This window comes from Rhizophagus irregularis, chromosome 10 (genome assembly GCF_026210795.1).
Source record: "Rhizophagus irregularis chromosome 10, complete sequence".
Taxonomy (NCBI): Eukaryota; Fungi; Glomeromycota; class Glomeromycetes; order Glomerales; family Glomeraceae; genus Rhizophagus; species Rhizophagus irregularis.
Window position 1 is genome coordinate 2,047,359 of NC_089438.1, and position 17,804 is coordinate 2,065,162.

Below are 17,804 nucleotides of genomic sequence, written 5' to 3' on the forward strand. Positions count from 1 at the left end.
AAAAAAAAATACTTATTTTTTATTGTAAATAATAAATTAAAAAAAAAAATAATAATAATAAAAATAATCGGATGTGTAAAAAAAAAATTGTATAAAAAAAAAATTCAATAATATTAATATTAATTTTAATTTTTAATAGAAAATACTTCTCGTTCTATGAATATCAACTTTAAAATTAAGTTTATTTTCATTGGCGAAATCCCAAATATAAAAATCTAATATAATAGCATTGCTATTCGGAATTAAATCTAAAGTATTATCTTGTTTAATTTTTTGTTGAATTAATCTTTTTATTAATTCAACAGACCAAATTGAGCATCCTTTTTTTTATAATAATATAAAATTTAAACATGTCATTAATTTTAAAATTTTTTTTAAAATTGACAATTTTATTTTTGTATTACTTACCTCTGATTTCAATTTCCAATTGTGATCCATTTGGTAATAATGTGAATGAATTTAATATATTATGTAAGTTTTGTGAATATGATAAAGCACCTAAATGAAAAAGTGCCTAAAAATTTAAAAATACATATTTTAAAAATATATATATGTATGTATGTATGTATAAATATATATTGTATGTATGTGTATATATATATGTGTGTATGGTATGTATGTATATAAAAAAAATATGTATTATTATTAGTACTAAATATAAATAAATAGATAAATAAAATAAAAATAATCATTTTACCTGTGGAACCCTAAAAAAAAATAATAAAATAGGTATTTAAATTTTAAAGTTAATGCATAATTCCATAAAAGTATAGAAAAATGAGTATTTTAAATAATATATTTGTACCTATAATCTGCAAACATTGTGATATCATCAATATCATTAAAAGAACCATAATTATGTCCTTCAAAACATGCCCTTTTTTTTAAATTAAAAAATATTAAAAATATTTTAATATTTTAAAAAAATTAAAATATTTAAAATAAATAAATTAAAAGAGAAAAAAAAGTAATTTATATTTTTATATTGTTAATTTAAATTAAAAAATGTAAATTTAAAATTGTTTACCATATATCAGCAATTAATATTTGAGCTCGTTTATATAATTGAACTAAAAAAGAAAAGCAATATAAAAATTTTAATTTAAAAATTATTTTAAAATTAAGAATTGAATTAACATAAAAATAAATAAAATTAAATTAAATTAAATAAAATAAAATAAATAATTAAATAATAATAATAAATATAAAAATACATATATATATATATATATATGTATATATATACACGTTAATTAATTACCTTTCCTTCCAAGAAATTCACATTCATCACGAAAACATTCAAAATTATCGGTAATAATTTTTAATAATTTCATAGCAGAATTATTTGACTGTTTAATACAATTAATAAAACTACCATCGAATTTCTTTTAGAATAACGAAAAAAAAAATGCATTAAAATTCGAAAAAATGGTTCAAAAGTTAAAAATATTAAAATTTCGAAAAAAATAAAGTTCATAAAAATTACCTCTACCAAAATTTTACCGGCTTCTCTCATACAATTAATACGTTCTTGTAGTAAAGGTATTCCTTCACTTGTATGAGAACGAAAAATATATTTGATTTTATCATCACTTAAATTTTCCGATGAAGCATAAACGGATGGATTGGTAATTTGAATCCCTTCATCAATCGCTAAATTATTTAATACAGATAAGTGTTATATACATATGCAGTATTTACTAATATATATACACATTATATATTTGGAATACCTCTATTAATTGCTGCACATAAGGACCAGTATCCTGTATATATTTTATCCTTATGATATATAGAAAATCTTTCTTGAATATTTGAACCTTTTTCCTTTTCTAAATCTGACCAAAAAGAAAAATTTAACAAATCGACAAGAAATATCCTATAAATCAAACATCAGACAATCATCAAACATCAACAAACATCATCAAACAATCATTTAACATCATTAAATAATTGAAATTAATTTTAATAATAGAAGAATTTTAGAATATTAACCAATTAATCGCATCTTCGTTAGCAACTTTTGGATGAAGTTCGTGCTGTTTCCATACTGATATAGAATATTTCAATTTTTTCATATTTGAATAGATCTGATTATAAATAAAAAGTTGATTCTGTCAAGTAATTTTAAAGAACAAATTAAAGGATTCAATTGATCCCAAATTATTTATTGATAGAGTTACCGTATTTGCCGCTTCTTGGATACTGTCTTGAGGAATGAAGACATCCTTTGAATTCTAAAAATAGGACAACGAGTTAAATATTCATTGTTCCTAAATTTATTTTTTATAAAACCCGTTACAAAAAGTACCTTACTAATGAAATAAGCACTTTCTAATACAGGGTTAGCATATTGTTGAACCTCACTTTCACCAATGACCGAGTCCATTATTATAGACAAAAAAAAAATAGATAAATGTTAATCCCGATTTATTATTACGTATCAGATATTGTTTATTGGACAATGGATCAAGTAAAATGAAGTAATAAATACTTATTACATACATTTATTTATATGCATACATATTTTTTTTTTTCTTTTTGAAATTATATCGCGAATTGTAAAACTTTATGATCTACCGTGCAATTTATTTCGTCCTTGTTTAGCATTAATCGCATAAACACGCTTTGTTATTTATATATTCGGATATAAATATTTATTTTTATGGAAAAATAAACTTTTTTTCATATGCAATATATGCAATCGAAATAATTTACTAATCGGGATAAAGCAAAAAGTGCGGTAGGGAAGTGCGGAAACTTTAATAACTGCTAACTTAAATGTTAAATGATGTTAAAATGTTGAAAGAACCAATCTCTTTTTTTATTTAACCATTTGAAAATATTATGATTCCAAAATAGTAATGGTAATAAAGTTTATTGATAATGTAATGTGGTGGTTACATCATGTACACCTTATACTATATTGGTTCAAATCAGTTGAAATTATCATTTATCAACCCCTCATCCCGAAGTTCTTTTTTTACTTTATTTTTATAATACTCTGTATAATAATGAGCGGCGTAATATAAAAACTACAACAACAATGATCATCGAATCACCATTAACATTCGGAATTTTCAACGTTTTTTTTTTTAGATAAAAAAAAATAAACCTCTTTTTTCCTCGAAACAAAGAATTCTTTTTTCTTGCAAATTTAGTTGTTTGACGCGTCTTTTTATTTTTTCCTTTAATTTACTACTCTATAAATTAATTTACATTCATTCATTCCTTTTTTTTATCCTCACTTAATTCCCTCAAGCTTTTTTTTACACACCATTTTTTTTTACTTTTACACGATAAAATCTACCGTTTAATGGGTTGTGTTACTTCTTACCTTGGTTCCTCTTCTTCAGAAAGACTTTCTCCAACTTCTGAAATACATACTAAAAGTTTAACTTCCCTTCCTACAACAACTATACCAACAAATGTTTCGACTTCCGATATAGCTTCAAATACAAAAGCCCGGTTTGGTACTTGTGTGAATTGTTCTTCTCCATACATTTCGTATAATTGGTGCCGTAATTGTGCTTTTCCCGGTAAAGAGAAATGGACTACGGGTAATACGGCATTGGATAATTTCATCATTTATACTCAAGAAATATCCCCGGATTATGAAACATATTTAGAATGGATTCCATATGAAAAATTTACCGATATAAAAGAAATTAGCAAAGGAGGTTTTTCTACAATATATGAAGCTATCTGGACAGAAGGTCCCAAAAGAAATTTTGATACTTCCAATAGACAATGGTGTAGAATAGGAAATATAAAAGTTATTATGAAATCATTACATGATTCTCAACAAATTACTGAAGATTTCTTAAATGAGGTAAAAATTTTTAATTTTAAATTTTATTTATTTTTTTGTGAATGGTATGAAATAATTCTTTTTTTCTTTCTTTTTTTTAAAAGATTAAAAAATATTATCATTGTAAAAATCGGGAAAATTTAATCGGATATTATGGTATTTCACAAAATCCAAAAACAAAAGAATATATTTTAGTAACACAATTTGCAATTAATTTAGATATACGTACATTCATTTTTACAAAATGTTCAAATATTAATAATTCATTAACATGGAATGATAAAATAAATATACTTAAATCCATAGCGGAAATAATCAAATCATTACATAATGAAAAAACTCCACAAGGTGGAAAATTATTTCATGGTAATTTGCATCCTGGTAATTTATTAATAAATATAAACCAACTAAGTGTTTTAGAAGAATCAATTTTATTAGATTTAGTAAGTTGTTGGAAACCACCCACTACTTTAAGTTCCGTTCAACAACAATTAAAAAAGTCACCATCATCATCATCATCAAATAATTATTATAATAATAATAATTTTTTATTATATGGTGTATTACCTTATATTGCTCCAGAAATTTTAAGAGGTGAAAAAAAATCTCAGTCAAGTGATATATATAATTTTGGTATGATAATGTGGGAATTATCAACACTTTCTTTACCATTTTTTGATAGAGCTCATAATTTAGAATTGGCTATAGAAATTTGCGAAGGAGTACGCCCTGACCCTTTGCCTACAACTCCCGAATTTTATTTTGATTTAATGGAAAGATGTTGGGATGACGATCCTTCATTAAGACCAAATGCGGCTGAAATTATTCGTATATTAGATATGAATCAATTATATTTAAAATATAGTGAACAAACAATGAAAGTTGTTGAACATCAAGAACATTCTACAACGAAAACAAAATTATCAAAAATTACCAAAAATGTTATTAAAAATACTTCATTTATAAATACTGGTGGTTTAAGAGATGTTATGAGAAAAAAATTTAAAAAAGATGATTTTCATAAAAATATTCATTCTGAAGCTTATTATACTAGTAGAATATTTGATTTTTCTCTTAATAGATTATCAGTTTCTTCTAATTCCAATAATTCTTTTATGGCCGGTACTTCTGATGATTTTGGTGAAGGTAATTTTATTATATAATTATATAATTATTTGTAATGTGATTTAAGAAAAATTAATTTATCTTAACATACTAACTTAAATATTCTCAATTAGAAACAGGACAATCTAGTCTTGCAATTTCTGAAATGGGTTTAGGTATGTTTTCTCTTTTTTTTTCCTAAAAAAAAAATTTTTTTAGTATCATAATGTCTTACCTTTCTTTGATCTTGTAGATGATGTAATTGAAATTTCTGCTATAGATTATACTCTATCCAAAGATTCTAAAGGAAAGAAAAAAGCTTAAATATAATAATCAATACATTAATTTATCTACCGCTCAAAAAAAAGAACATTTTACACATTCATATATATATATATATTCTCAAGTTGTATATAACACATCAGATGTATTATATTATAATATTTTATTTTTATTTAATTCTTTATGATGGTTTGGCATCTTTTTAATTAATATATATATTCATATATAATTATTAAAATTTTTTGTAATAATATTTTTCATAGTACACCCTGCGAAAATCCTTTTACAAAAAATTGAACATTATTATCTAATATTTTATAATGTAATGTCGAAGGTCTAAACCATTTATCTTGATTTCTTGGTCCACGAGCAATCGTTATCTGTTTTTTTTTTAAAAAGAAAAAAATATTTGACATGAACAAAATCAAATAAAGCGTTAACGTTGATACTATTTAGGTTATTATCACTTACTTCGCCTGATACATCTTTTGAAAATCCTGAACCTAATCCTCGAACTGATAATAAATATTCTGATTGGTATATTAATGACTTTAAAAAAATTTCTTGATCTAATTCATCATCCAGAGAAGATTGTGTTATATCTTCGTCTGCATGAACTAACATTACAAGTGATCCATTATACTAACAATGTATAATTCAAAAAAAAAAAAGAATAATTTATTATATAATTCCAAAAAAATAATAATTTCTTCAATTATCACATACCTTCTCAATCATCATACGGCACGCTTTAACAAATTCGAGTATATCTCTTACACTAAATCCCGAATATATTAATACTGAAAGATCATCAAAAATCAAACAAACACGTGAATCATCAATCGATGAATGACGAGTTTCAATTATTTGTTTAATTATTTTATAAAAATTATGTAATGATTCTTTTGAAATTGGTGAATCCGAAAGTGAATCACAAGTTAATACTGAAGTTTGATTGTTGGTTGTTGTTGTTGTTGTTGTTGTTGTTGTTGCTGTTACTGTTGAATTAAATTTTGAAAATAAATCTGTTTGTGAATATAATGAAGTTAATCCATCTATAAAAGATAATAATCCTTTTTGATTAGCGAGAGTTAGATTCACACCCTATTGTTAATTATAATAATTATAATTACTATTTTATAATATAATTTTTATAGTAAACAAAAAAAAAATTTTTTTTTCATTATAAAAAACTTTCCCCTTTTTATATATATACCAATTTACGCCCAATTGTTAAATAATGGTTAAATATTTGAGAAAAACCAACCAATATTACATGTTTATCTGATTTAATTTGATTAACTATAAAATGATGAATAAGAAAATTTCCTGAAGCTGAAAGTGTATCCGTTATTAAGATTGATTTTTTATTTGGTGGAAGATTATTATCAGGAAATGAAAGTGACGAATCTAAACTTGCATATCCCATTATCCTATTAAAATAATGATTTATTCTAAAGGAAATGATTTTTTTTTTCGTTGTTAAACCAAAAATAAAGAAAATTTTTTTTTTCCTTGTTAAATAAAAAAAAAACGCGATAGTCAGTCAGTACAACCTAACGAACCAACCTATACCAACCTATGTTGGGGGGATTATGCCATATTTATAACTTTTCATACGAATTTCGTCATCATCAATAATATATTAATAATTATGCAGGAAATATGTTGTGTAACAACATCGGCTGATTTTTTTTTTACTCATTGAAAAGGGACCCCTCTTTTTTCAGCAGTCCCTTTTCTCACATCCTCTTGCTCCCACCCACCAAAGGGTATAAATAGCTCTCCTGATATAAAAGGATTTTTGAAAGTTGGGCACTCGTATATAAAGCTCATTTTTCTCCCAAAAAAAACTCGATTTAACCACTCGCGTGTAGATTATTAAAAATTTTAAATTTTTTTGCTCTTTCTTTTACGGATTATTTCCACTTATTAAAATATAATGTCTAACAGTATTGTGGTACGTTTTGACAGTATTTTGCCTTTAAAATTGTTAAGATGATTCAACTTTTTTTAGCTCCTGTAAAAGTCGCGTAAACTTAATTACAAGATTTTATTTATTAATATTCGCGTTAAATACTTTTTTATTTTATAGGCCACTGTATATAGTGGAGTCATAAGGGATGTTATTGATAATGTAAGGAAAGATTTTGATGAGAATGGTGTCGACGTGTCTGTTTTGGGTGAACTAGAAAAAGTAAGTATTATAAATTTTCTTATTATACATTATTAAGGAAAATATAGTGAATAATAATCATCTAATTTAATAAGTTCTAATTACTACGTAGTTGTGGGAACAAAAGATTAGAAATGCAAAAGTCGCACCCTGGGAGGCTAACGGGTTAACTGGTGAGGACCACAACCAAAATAATCAAAATATGAATGGTGGTTCAAGTAATTCTGCGCATTATATGCAACAACAATCCCTGCAACAAATTCAAGCACAAAATGATCCAAATTTAAAGGTAATTGTCTTATTTTGATTGATTTTTGAGAATTATTTGTTATCATTTTACGTATAATTATCTTAATGTAGTATCAGCAACCTCGTGATTTACAGGCTGCAGCATCTCTTCCAAGTCTTGCGGTCAATAATATGCACACTAATCATAATAATGAAGGCAGGCCTCAACCCTATATAGTACGTTTGAATTCTATGGTTTATTCATTTTCCTATTACTCCTCAGTGAATCGTCAAAATATAAATTTGTAACACTAAAATAGAAAAATGGTAACATTCAATTAACGGCACAATCCTCACCGACCTCATTTCCCACTTCATCTGATATCTCGAACAGCACTCCAATAAACAATCAAGCTGACGGTATGTAAACATTACCGTTACCTTAAATTCATTAATTTTGTGTGTTAAATATTCGCATGTACAATTACGTTCCTTCGTAGATCAAAAGATATACCACCAACATCATCAAAACCTTCATACAATGATGGGACAACAGGTATGAATTACTAAATATTTATTAAAAGTTATTGATATATAATATCACTGGATTTTTATCAGTATGCGTTTCTCTATGTTGTATTTTCGTTTACTAAAGGATGAGTTTGGAAATCCTTTGAGTGAAAAACTTATTCCTCGTGGTGGTGGTGAAAATAGTGCGAATAGTTCACCTCTTCCGGAATTTACCACTCGGTCGGAACCATCATTTGTAGATAACGATGATATTAATTCTGATCTTGATGATACAGATGATGAGGAGACTAATGCCGAAGGCGAAGAAACACAAAATATCATTCTGTGTTTGTATGATAAGGTAAATATTGAAAAATAAAAAGACTTTCAAATTTCCTCCTGGAATAGTTACAGTACTAATATTGCTCTTTTGTTTTTAGGTCACACGCACAAAAAATAAATGGAAGTGTCAATTGAAGGACGGTATCATGTCAGTGAATGGCCGTGATTACCTCTTCCAAAAGGGCAATGGGGACTTTGAGTTTTAATTTCTATTAGAACCCATTAGGAACCGCATGTTATGAATTTAATATGTAGGTATTCCTAAAGATTTATATTAAGTACATTTATGCTTTGCTAATCAGGAATAGATCTCAGTTCTATTAAAATTGAATTGAGTGACTGATCAAAGAATCCGGAATCAAAGATAACAACACGTTTGTGTTCAGGTGTTTATCTTTTTTTAATTATGTACAAGTAATGTTAATTTGTATTCCTGGTTTATTTCTTTTCTCTTTTGTTTTATTAGTTTATCTCTTACTTAAAAAAGAAATACGATATGTACACGTATTACAAAAAAAGATATAAAAAAAAAAATATAAATATATATATATTTTTTTTCTTTTTTTTTGTTGTGTTTGACTTTTGCAGTATGTAACACTACTTTCGTTTCTTTATATGTATATTTTTTATCATTCTTAACGCAAAGGGATGTATGTTTTTCTGTAAATGTAATTATTATATTATATTATATGAAATGAATAAAAAGGAGGATAATTATTAGACACAACGAAACAATTAGTAATGGCTAATATTTATGCAACAATGTCAATGTCCGTGGCTTGAGTAACAAACACTAATTATCTGTCAGATACGATCGACATCATGATTGCCATTTCGACACGTACAGTATTTTGAGTAAAAAGAAAAAAAATTACGTTGCTGCTTTTAATTATATCAAAAAAGGCAGTATCGTTCCTGATGCATTCGATGCTATAAGAAAACTTGAATGAAAATTTGCTTCATACTTCTAGAGTAATAGTTAAAATACAAGCATAATGCAAATCAGCATGATTATTTAATGAATTTAAACTGCGAATATTCTAAATAAGTATATAAAGAGAAAAAAATATACTAATACTCATTTTATTTATTTTTCTTCTTTTTTATAAAAAAAATTCATTCCTTAATAATGTCTTCTATCAAAAATTATTTACCAAAATATACTTATAAAAGAAATCCTAAAATCAGTAATAAGGCAGCAAATAAACAAAATGAATTAATGCGACTCAATGATGAAAGTAAGTCTTTCATTAACATAAATAAAACCACCGAGAACAATCAGTTCCTTTGATAAATCATGTGAAATCGTTTACCTTTGATGGCGCAATAATAAAAGATACACAAATAACGCCATTTTTCTTTTTTTTTAAAAAAAAAAGAACTAAATGATGATGCCACATCCATCACTAATAAAAACACGGTTACTTCATCCGATTTCACTGAAAAACAAAATCAAGGTGTGATATCATCATTTGTTATTGGACATATCATTAGCGAAAATGAATTAGCTTTAGCATCTCCATATTCATATAGAGAATTAAATGATGTATTTGATGAGTTTTTAGAATTACAGAAACAGAGTAATAAAGTATTCGGAAAATCTAGTATCAAGAAATCCGAAAAGAATTCTGATATAAAGAAGAATAATCAGAATAAAAATGTGAATAATAACGGAAGAGAAAACAGTAAAAAACGTGATGGTGGTGTTGGTGGAAACAGTGAAAGAAATCAAAGAGAAATTGCTAAAAGAGCATTGAAATCAAAACCGACTAACAATATTAACGCTGAAAAATCTGAAAAGATTTCAACAGATAAAAATCGTATTCAAAGAAATGTATTGAAGAATAATGATGAGTTTAATAACAAAATTGATAAAAAAATTGGAAATCGAGTAAGTTTGTTTTATTAATAGTTGTAAAAATATTGCGAAGCAATCAATTTAATATTTTATTTATTTTTTCAGAGGATTGATATTGTTAACCAAGATGATATAAACTTTGAAAAATATAATAATGAGTTTGAAGATTGGCACAATATGTATCCTATATTGACTTCAACTCCTAATTCTAGTATCAATTTCGAAACAAATACTATTACCAAATTCCATAATAATTCAAATGTAGAGGATGATGACATGGGAGATATTCTCCCAGATTCTTATTCTTTTCCTAAAAATGGTGGAAGAAATTCACCAAAAGAGAATCTATCAACTTTTAAACATGATCAATTACAACAATCGCAACTCTTCAATGCAGTTCCAAAAACAAATGGTAAAGAGGAAAAAGAAATTCGGTATCCATCACAAGATACGAATACGGAACTTTCATTACAATCATATGCAGAAAGAGATGAAATACGAAGATTCGTGTTCAAGCAATTGTCCGATGATGATAACGAATTGGAAGGCTTTTATGATTTCAAATCAGGAAATTATAAGAAAGACTAATTAATTTTTATAGTAATATATATATATATATATATATTTATTTAATATATTATTGTTTACTTTAATATATGTATGATTGTGACGAATAGAAAGGAAATGCTAAATTAAAATAATTGAATGAATTTAATATTATATTCAATATAATCGGAGATTTTTCAGTTGGTTTGCGATTATATAATAAAATTTAATTTGATGTCACTTATTATTATTTAAAATGAAGATCTATTCCAATTTTTATTAGTATGTATGATCTTTTTATACAGAAAAATATAAAATGAAGTCGAGAAATTATTTTTTTCCTTTTTTAAACCTTTTCCTTTCATTTTGTGAAAACAAAAAAAAAAATGGCAGAAAATATATACACAACAACTCAAGAGAATAGTAATTCTCCTCAAGTCTCCTCTACATCACCTTATAATAAAATATTATATCAACATAATCATAATACATTATCTTTAAATAATATCTCTCAAAATAATGATAATAATGGGGATGGAAAAGCAGAAACTCAATTATTATCACAAATATATCATATAAATGAACAACTTAATCAACTTAGCCATTTTAGCAATGCTTTTGCTTTAGAAAATTATAATCCTATTAATGAAAGGACACCTTCACCAATTTATATTGTACCTCCAAGTACTCCTACATATTTCAAAGATGAAGGGTTTGATTTTCAATCTTCAACTTTAGGAGGAACTTCAAGGGAATTACAATTAAACAATACAATGAATAACATTAATTATACAAATATGTTACCATTTATGTCTACAGGTACAATAAATCTAACTTGGCCTATACAAAATCAATATGTTAATATTGCTTCAACAATGAATTTGGAAGAAAATTCTGTAAGTTTTTTAACTAATATTATTATTTACTTTAAAAAGTAGCATATATTCAAATTAAAAAAAAACAATAATTTCTTAATTCTCTTTTTTTAATAGTCAAATTCTACAATTATAAATAATAACTTTGTTGATAATGGTGATGATATGACTGGTATAGAAGCTCAGAAAAAACAAATTTTTAATAACAATAACAATAATAATAATCCTGGAAATTTTCTCGTAAATGAGTTTCAAAATTTGAAACTTGAATAATAAAGTTCGCGCGTGTGTAATGTTTGATATTAAATGTGAAAAATTTTTTGTTTCGTCCTTGTAAAAACAATAATATTCATAAAAATTTTACACGTTTCTTTTTTTTTAACAAAAAAACTTTTTTCGACACTTTCATTGGAGACAATGAAAATCTATTTATTTTGTTAGGCATTCAATTCAAATTTGGCGTTTTTGAAAGATACTGTAATTAGTAAATTATAACCAAATAATATTATGTACACGAGTTAGAGTATAATTACGTTATAGTTTCTGAATTACTAAAATAAAAGATATCCATATAAATTATTAATTGGTTTAATCTAACGTTTCTTTTTCTTAAATTTATATTTAAAAGTTAAAACCCTCCCAAAACTCAAACCAATATTCGAAACATGATTATTTGGTATTGTTTAGTTACGTTTCGAAATTTAGTATTGTTTTAACTTGTAATCACGTGATATTGGCATTTAGGATATTTTATTTGAATTATTTACATTTTTTTTATATAACTTGCTTCTTTTCATTTATATATTAGAAATATTATTAGATAGTACATAAAATTTAAATAAATCATAGTCATTAAATGCGATATGCTGATCGATCATCAAAGATGTACTGCGGCTTTTAAATGATTTGATGATGCAAAATTTCAGAGATAAAAAGTTAAAAATGCTTATTAAAAATCAGGGAGTTGTGCAATATGGCAGACCGGGACGTCTCCAATTCTCTTTAAACATTCATATTTACATGATCGAATCCATGATTCATTTGGCGCGAACAATATTAAATAACTACTTGCTGCCTCGTCAAGCCAATTCAATTTCTGAAAGAGCACATCATCATATAGCATGGGTGGCAGTAGCTCATTACTGTCTTGCATCTGTTAAATGTGCAAGACAATTTGCTTCATTTTTTGCTGATAAAGTGTCGTTATGACAAAACTTTCCATACATTACAATAAATTAATTCCATCAGTATATTTGATGATAAAGTTGTATGTACTCAGTGGTATCTTGGCACATCTTCAATTACACACATGCAAGACCTTAATAATCTCACCCACGGATTCCAAATATGATGATGTATTAAATGTTAATGGAGATATTTGGCCTATCCGGATATTATTGGTAGATAGATGACCTGATGAAAATCCTCGATTTTTAAAGAATACTAAGCATATTTTCATATCCAAGAAATTTGATTTAGATTATTTGAGTGCAAGAACGCATGATCCAGGCAATCTAAATATAACCTGTTGAAAGAGGTTAGCAAAGTTGTCTAGTGGTATAACATTACGATAAAAATTTGAATACACAAGGGAGAGCTACAAGCCCATAATTGGCTACTCGAAATTTTCGATATGCAGAAGCTTTGTGTGACATTTAGAGTCGTAATTTGATTTTTGGAAAACAAGTCAATGCTCATTATGTAGATACACTCCCTGAAAATGTGCAGTTTGAAGGTACAGATGAGAAGAATTAAAAAGGCTAAGAAAAATGTCCAAAAAAGAATGAAGCGGATGCAAATACCTTTCTTGAATGCTTTGTACCATGGTCTAGGATTGAAACTTGTGTGCCTATCCAGACGATATCAGACGCTGCAAGAACACAAGTTGCTGTGGGCTGAGGATGCCATGAAGTTTCTACAAATTAACAATGGTTTCTTGTGATATCTTGAAATACTAGGCTATGATGCAGATTGTCCATCTATTGATAAGAGTATGTACACGTTTTTATTGCTCAATAATATTTTTCTTATTCTCACCTTTTAACAAATTATAAACGATTAAGTCAAGTTGGACAAATTCTCAACAACTGAACACATTATTTCATTTGATGAAATTCAACTTGATTTAAGAGAATATATGTCAGATAGAGAATGAATTTAATAAGTTTGAATAAATAAATTTGAAAAAGTCGTTTCACTTTGAAAACAATAAAAATAAAATTAATGTATTAAAATGAAATGTGTTTTTTTTTTATTTGTAATAGCGGTACATTAAAGAATAAATATATATTGTTTTTAACGTAGATTTTCTATAAAATTAAAAGTATAGAACAAAAATAAGCAGCAAAATATATATCAAGAATAAAATTAAAATTAAAAAAGATAAAAATTCGAAATTAAATTTCTGACAAATCACACTGTATTTGTACATCTCCAAAAAAGCCGGTAAAGCACGCTAAATTTACCGGAAAATCCGGTAAATCCTAAAACATTTATGCATAATTGAGCCAATCGTACAGTTCATAAGGTGCATTCATTAATAAATTTACCTTCTTTTTGATCATTTCATTTTTACTTTTTTTTTTAATCAGAAAAAAAATGGCCACCTTTAAATTCTGTAAGCTATGGTAAATATATGTTAATGAATATATTAAATAAATTGGATTACTTTATATATTTCAACCCCCTTTTTTATTATTGTTAACAGTAGTAATTTGTTATACCCAAGAGAAGACAAAGAAGCTCATAAATTATTTTATGCTTGCCGTAATTGTATTCACCAAGAAGAAACCGATAACAAATGTGTTTATAGAAATGAGCTTATGAATGCGTCTAGGTAAAAAAAAAAAATTTTTCCCTTCCTTTTTAAACATTGATCTAATTATTATATTTTTGGTTCGTTTAAGTGAAGTCACTACAATTATTCGAGACATAGCTTGCGATCCCACACTGGTAAAGATTTATTAAACAAATTACTCTTTTATAAAATTTATTGATTTATTAAAAAAATTATTATTTTTTTAAAGCCACGCACGGAAAAAGAATGTCCAGAATGTGGTTATATAGAAGCAGTATTTTTTGAACAACAATCACGTCGTTCAGGTCGTTCAGATACCAAAATGGTATTATATTATGCCTGTGCTAATGCTGAATGTGGTTTTAGATGGACTGACTATAGTGATAATAAGCCAAAACAACCAGCACCACAAGATGAGGAGAGCATACCTGAAGGATATACCGAAGATGAAAATTATATGAATGATATATATGGTACTCAAGGACTAGATAACACATTTCAAGGTATCAAAAATTTTTTCAACATTCTCCTCACTAAATATATAAAATTAAATTTTTTATTATAACAAAAAAGGTTCTATTCAATTTTCTAAATTTTCTTATTTTTTCTTTTGTAAACAGATCAATTGTATAATAATAATACTACAATTCTTGAACCCGAAGTCAATGATCCCATAACTAATTTACCAAAGAATGAATATCATAATCCGGAAGATTGGTGATTTAAAGAGCTCCGGCCTCTTTCAATTTAGAAATTAATTCATCTACAGTTCCTACTTTAGATCCACCTTGCCTAGCTGGTGGTTCTACTACAGAAATAGTTTCTAATCTTGGAGTAATATCAACACTTAATTGATCAGGTGTAAATTTGACTAAAGGTTTTTTCTTTGCTTTCATAATATTAGGGAGGGTGGCAAATCTAGGTTCATTCAATCTTTAATTTAAAAAAAAAATTTTAATTCACTGTTTTAATTAAAAAATATAAATTATAAAAAATCGAAGAAAAATGTAAAATAATTGCCTTAAATCGGTAGTCACAACAGCTGGTAATTTGCTACTAATGGTTTCCAGACCACCATCAACTTCACGTGTTACTGTAAGTTTGTCGCCATTTAACTCAACTTTTGACGCAAAGGTTGCCTAAAAATAAATAATTTTTAATTTGATTGTCTTTTTAAATTTAAAACCCGCTTTGTAAAAAGTACCTGAGGCCAATTCAGGAGACCAGCTAACATTTGACCAGTTTGACTAGCGTCATCATCAATAGCTTGTTTACCAAAAATAACTAAACTTGGTTGTTCTTTTTCAACTATAGCTTTAAATAATTTAGCAACAGCCAACGGCTGTAAAATATTTGCTACGTCATTATCATCTTTACCCACTTCAACATGTATAGCTCTATCCGCTCCCATAGCTAAAGCTGTTCTAAGCTGCTCTTGAGCTTTTGGTGGACCACAAGTTAAAGCAATAACTTCTTTTATTACATTATTGCCTAACTTTTCTCTCAATCTTAATGCTTCTTCTACCGCGATTTCATCAAATGGATTTAGAGAATGTTTTATATTCGCTGTCTCTACAGCCTTTTTCGCTGAATTAACTCGAACTTTTACTGCAAAATCTATTACTCTTTTACAACCTAATAAATAGATTAAAGTTTAATAGAATGAAGATCATTTCTTTTATTGAAATTAAATTATTAAATTATTAATGAACTTACCAACAAGAATCTTTAAATTAGACATTGTTTAAAAAAAAAAAAAAAAACGAAAAGAAATACTGATTGTCAAATTTTGGATTATCATGATTAAGATTTAAATTCGTGTAACATGAAAAATCATTTTGATCGAGTAGAAAATCCTCGTACTCATAACTTGGTCATCGGGTCATCAGAATTAATACGTACGGAAATATTTCTGATTGGTTAATTATTAACGAAAAAACCTTTCGCGAAAGAGATAACTTAACTTAGACCGGGAAGTTTCGGGTCAATTATCTTAGACCGTGGAGGTCCAACCTAGACCTGTAACCTAATTTGGAAAAGATATCTAAACTATTCGTAAAAGCTACATGACTTTAATCACGTGCAGTGGTTGCTCCTAGAAGAAATGGCATGTCAAAAAAAATGATAACAGAAAGTAATTTTATACTCGTGAGTTATTGGCGTTGATTAAAGACACGTGCAACTTTCCAAAAAAATTTGCTCACCACTGTATATACTGTATGTGATACAATTTATCATCTTGGTTTGTTGTTATCAGATTATCAGACTTGGAAAATTCAAATATTCAAATACTACCGAAAACTAAGGTGTCGAAGAAAATATCACAAATGAAGTTCGAGCTGGTTATCCCGAGTCAAAAAAATATGTCTTCTAAAATAGCAAAAGACAAAATCAAAAAATCTCAACGTTGTGACTGTCCTTTTTATGCTCGTGCTACACTAATGGTTTAGGATATATTATATAGCATGCCGGAATCTTGCTCATAATTATCAAATGGTTGATGAATGGCATCGATATTTCATGTCAAATGAGCGGGAGTATTCCTTATAATGATAAATGTTCTAGGTATGCGTGCGACTTTAAAGAAGAGTTTGGTGATGTTATATGGGCGTACAATGATATTTACAACTTTATATCAATTGAAAGGCTCTGGTCCGGGGAAGAAAAAGATTTTATACTGGCATTTGTAAAAATTATTAAAGCAATTTAAACATGATAATGCAGAATTTTTTATACTGATATTAATAATATAATACAGAAGTCATCATTTAACAATCTTTCAATGAAATATTTATTTCCGAAGTTGAAAAACTGAATAAAGCACAATCCAACACTATGAATATTATACCAACAGTAATAGTTCGTGGAATAAGACGACCATCCAATAAGAGAATTAAAAGTGCAGGAGAATTAAATAAAAAATCTAATAATAAAAAGAAAAGAGCTGATGAAAAATGCTAATAATAGTATGTCAAAACTTAACGTTAGTTTTTATAATTTCTTTATTTTTTTGTCTTTATTATTATTTTTAAATTTTATTCTTTTAGTCTTAAAACCATATTTTAACAAAAAATGTTGTTGAATATGAAATATCAATTGTATAACCTTATAAAACTGATATTAGAAGTAAGTTATTTAATGAACATAATTTCATTATTTTATACCATGAGGTTTGAGTATCTCAGAAGGTGAAAATTCAAGTAGAAACAGTTACCCTCTCTATAGCGAATTTTTATATAGTGAATAACTTGCTATAATGAAGAAAAGTTCGGGTA

The 17,804-nt window shown here is 26.6% G+C and overlaps 8 protein-coding genes across 9 annotated transcripts; 5 read left to right on the forward strand and 3 right to left on the reverse strand.

The window, feature by feature from the left end:
- Positions 1–16: 16 nt before the first annotated feature.
- Positions 17–2,398, reverse strand: OCT59_001965 (uncharacterized protein). Of its 2 annotated transcripts, XM_025316060.2 has the most exons (11): positions 2,312–2,398; positions 2,184–2,237; positions 1,996–2,090; positions 1,734–1,879; positions 1,487–1,653; positions 1,262–1,385; positions 1,028–1,070; positions 806–877; positions 698–707; positions 409–514; positions 17–320 (listed from the first exon to the last, which is right to left on the reverse strand). In XM_025316060.2, exons 1-11 carry the CDS (start codon positions 2,387–2,389, stop codon positions 133–135), a joined length of 1,083 nt encoding a protein of 360 aa, XP_025181435.1. In that variant the 5' UTR covers positions 2,390–2,398; the 3' UTR covers positions 17–132. The 2 variants fall into 2 exon arrangements, with proteins under 2 accessions (XP_025181435.1, XP_065995364.1); XM_066144177.1 differs by lacking the exon at positions 698–707.
- A 918-nt stretch (positions 2,399–3,316) lies between these two features.
- On the forward strand, positions 3,317–5,239 carry OCT59_001966 (uncharacterized protein; the record flags this gene model as incomplete). Its single annotated transcript, XM_025316059.2, has 4 exons — positions 3,317–3,832; positions 3,916–4,957; positions 5,050–5,091; positions 5,169–5,239. 4 exons carry the CDS (start codon positions 3,317–3,319, stop codon positions 5,237–5,239), a joined length of 1,671 nt encoding a protein of 556 aa, XP_025181434.1.
- An 84-nt stretch (positions 5,240–5,323) lies between these two features.
- Positions 5,324–6,626, reverse strand: OCT59_001967 (uncharacterized protein; the record flags this gene model as incomplete). The annotated part of the gene is made up of 4 exons (XM_066144178.1): positions 5,324–5,577; positions 5,669–5,839; positions 5,924–6,301; positions 6,465–6,626. The coding sequence occupies 4 exons, from the start codon at positions 6,624–6,626 to the stop codon at positions 5,455–5,457; spliced, it is 834 nt and encodes a 277-aa protein (XP_065995365.1). The 3' UTR covers positions 5,324–5,454.
- A 513-nt stretch (positions 6,627–7,139) lies between these two features.
- Positions 7,140–8,659, forward strand: OCT59_001968 (uncharacterized protein; the record flags this gene model as incomplete). The annotated part of the gene is made up of 8 exons (XM_066144179.1): positions 7,140–7,157; positions 7,293–7,394; positions 7,486–7,662; positions 7,734–7,838; positions 7,922–8,021; positions 8,102–8,157; positions 8,257–8,472; positions 8,552–8,659. 8 exons carry the CDS (start codon positions 7,140–7,142, stop codon positions 8,657–8,659), a joined length of 882 nt encoding a protein of 293 aa, XP_065995366.1.
- A 923-nt stretch (positions 8,660–9,582) lies between these two features.
- On the forward strand, positions 9,583–10,899 carry OCT59_001969 (uncharacterized protein; the record flags this gene model as incomplete). Its single annotated transcript, XM_025310540.1, has 3 exons — positions 9,583–9,691; positions 9,833–10,344; positions 10,417–10,899. The coding sequence occupies 3 exons, from the start codon at positions 9,583–9,585 to the stop codon at positions 10,897–10,899; spliced, it is 1,104 nt and encodes a 367-aa protein (XP_025181431.1).
- A 306-nt stretch (positions 10,900–11,205) lies between these two features.
- Positions 11,206–12,324, forward strand: OCT59_001970 (uncharacterized protein). Its single transcript, XM_025310539.2, has 2 exons — positions 11,206–11,753; positions 11,850–12,324. Exons 1-2 carry the CDS (start codon positions 11,244–11,246, stop codon positions 12,003–12,005), a joined length of 666 nt encoding a protein of 221 aa, XP_025181430.1. The 5' UTR covers positions 11,206–11,243; the 3' UTR covers positions 12,006–12,324.
- Positions 12,325–14,263: 1,939 nt separating this feature from the next.
- OCT59_001971 (uncharacterized protein) lies at positions 14,264–15,502 on the forward strand. The gene is made up of 5 exons (XM_025309194.2): positions 14,264–14,359; positions 14,440–14,568; positions 14,639–14,684; positions 14,759–15,032; positions 15,150–15,502. Exons 1-5 carry the CDS (start codon positions 14,331–14,333, stop codon positions 15,248–15,250), a joined length of 579 nt encoding a protein of 192 aa, XP_025181429.2. The 5' UTR covers positions 14,264–14,330; the 3' UTR covers positions 15,251–15,502.
- On the reverse strand, positions 15,047–16,275 carry OCT59_001972 (uncharacterized protein). The gene is made up of 4 exons (XM_025308330.2): positions 16,246–16,275; positions 15,734–16,164; positions 15,550–15,668; positions 15,047–15,462 (listed from the first exon to the last, which is right to left on the reverse strand). The coding sequence occupies exons 1-4, from the start codon at positions 16,268–16,270 to the stop codon at positions 15,252–15,254; spliced, it is 786 nt and encodes a 261-aa protein (XP_025181428.1). The 5' UTR covers positions 16,271–16,275; the 3' UTR covers positions 15,047–15,251.
- Positions 16,276–17,804: the final 1,529 nt, after the last annotated feature.

Bases quoted from the DNA above. Each gene is read 5' to 3' on its own strand.
- OCT59_001965 (XM_025316060.2), bottom strand. From the start codon at position 2,389: ATGGACTCGGTCATTGGTGAAAGTGAGGTTCAACAATATGCTAACCCT. The intron at 2,091-2,183 runs GTAACTCTATCA...ATTTATAATCAG, and splicing joins TCCAAGAAGCGGCAAATACG to ATCTATTCAAATATGAAAAA. The intron at 321-408 runs GTAAGTAATACA...TATAAAAAAAAG, and splicing joins ATTGGAAATTGAAATCAGAG to GATGCTCAATTTGGTCTGTT.
- OCT59_001970 (XM_025310539.2), top strand. From the start codon at position 11,244: ATGGCAGAAAATATATACACAACAACTCAAGAGAATAGTAATTCTCCT. The intron at 11,754-11,849 runs GTAAGTTTTTTA...TTTTTTTAATAG, and splicing joins TGAATTTGGAAGAAAATTCT to TCAAATTCTACAATTATAAA.
- OCT59_001971 (XM_025309194.2), top strand. From the start codon at position 14,331: ATGGCCACCTTTAAATTCTGTAAGCTATG. The intron at 14,569-14,638 runs GTAAAAAAAAAA...GGTTCGTTTAAG, and splicing joins GAGCTTATGAATGCGTCTAG to TGAAGTCACTACAATTATTC. The intron at 14,685-14,758 runs GTAAAGATTTAT...ATTTTTTTAAAG, and splicing joins TAGCTTGCGATCCCACACTG to CCACGCACGGAAAAAGAATG.
- OCT59_001972 (XM_025308330.2), bottom strand. From the start codon at position 16,270: ATGTCTAATTTAAAGATTCTTGTTG. The intron at 16,165-16,245 runs GTAAGTTCATTA...TCTATTTATTAG, and splicing joins TAATTTAAAGATTCTTGTTG to GTTGTAAAAGAGTAATAGAT. The intron at 15,463-15,549 runs GCAATTATTTTA...TTTAAATTAAAG, and splicing joins GTTGTGACTACCGATTTAAG to ATTGAATGAACCTAGATTTG.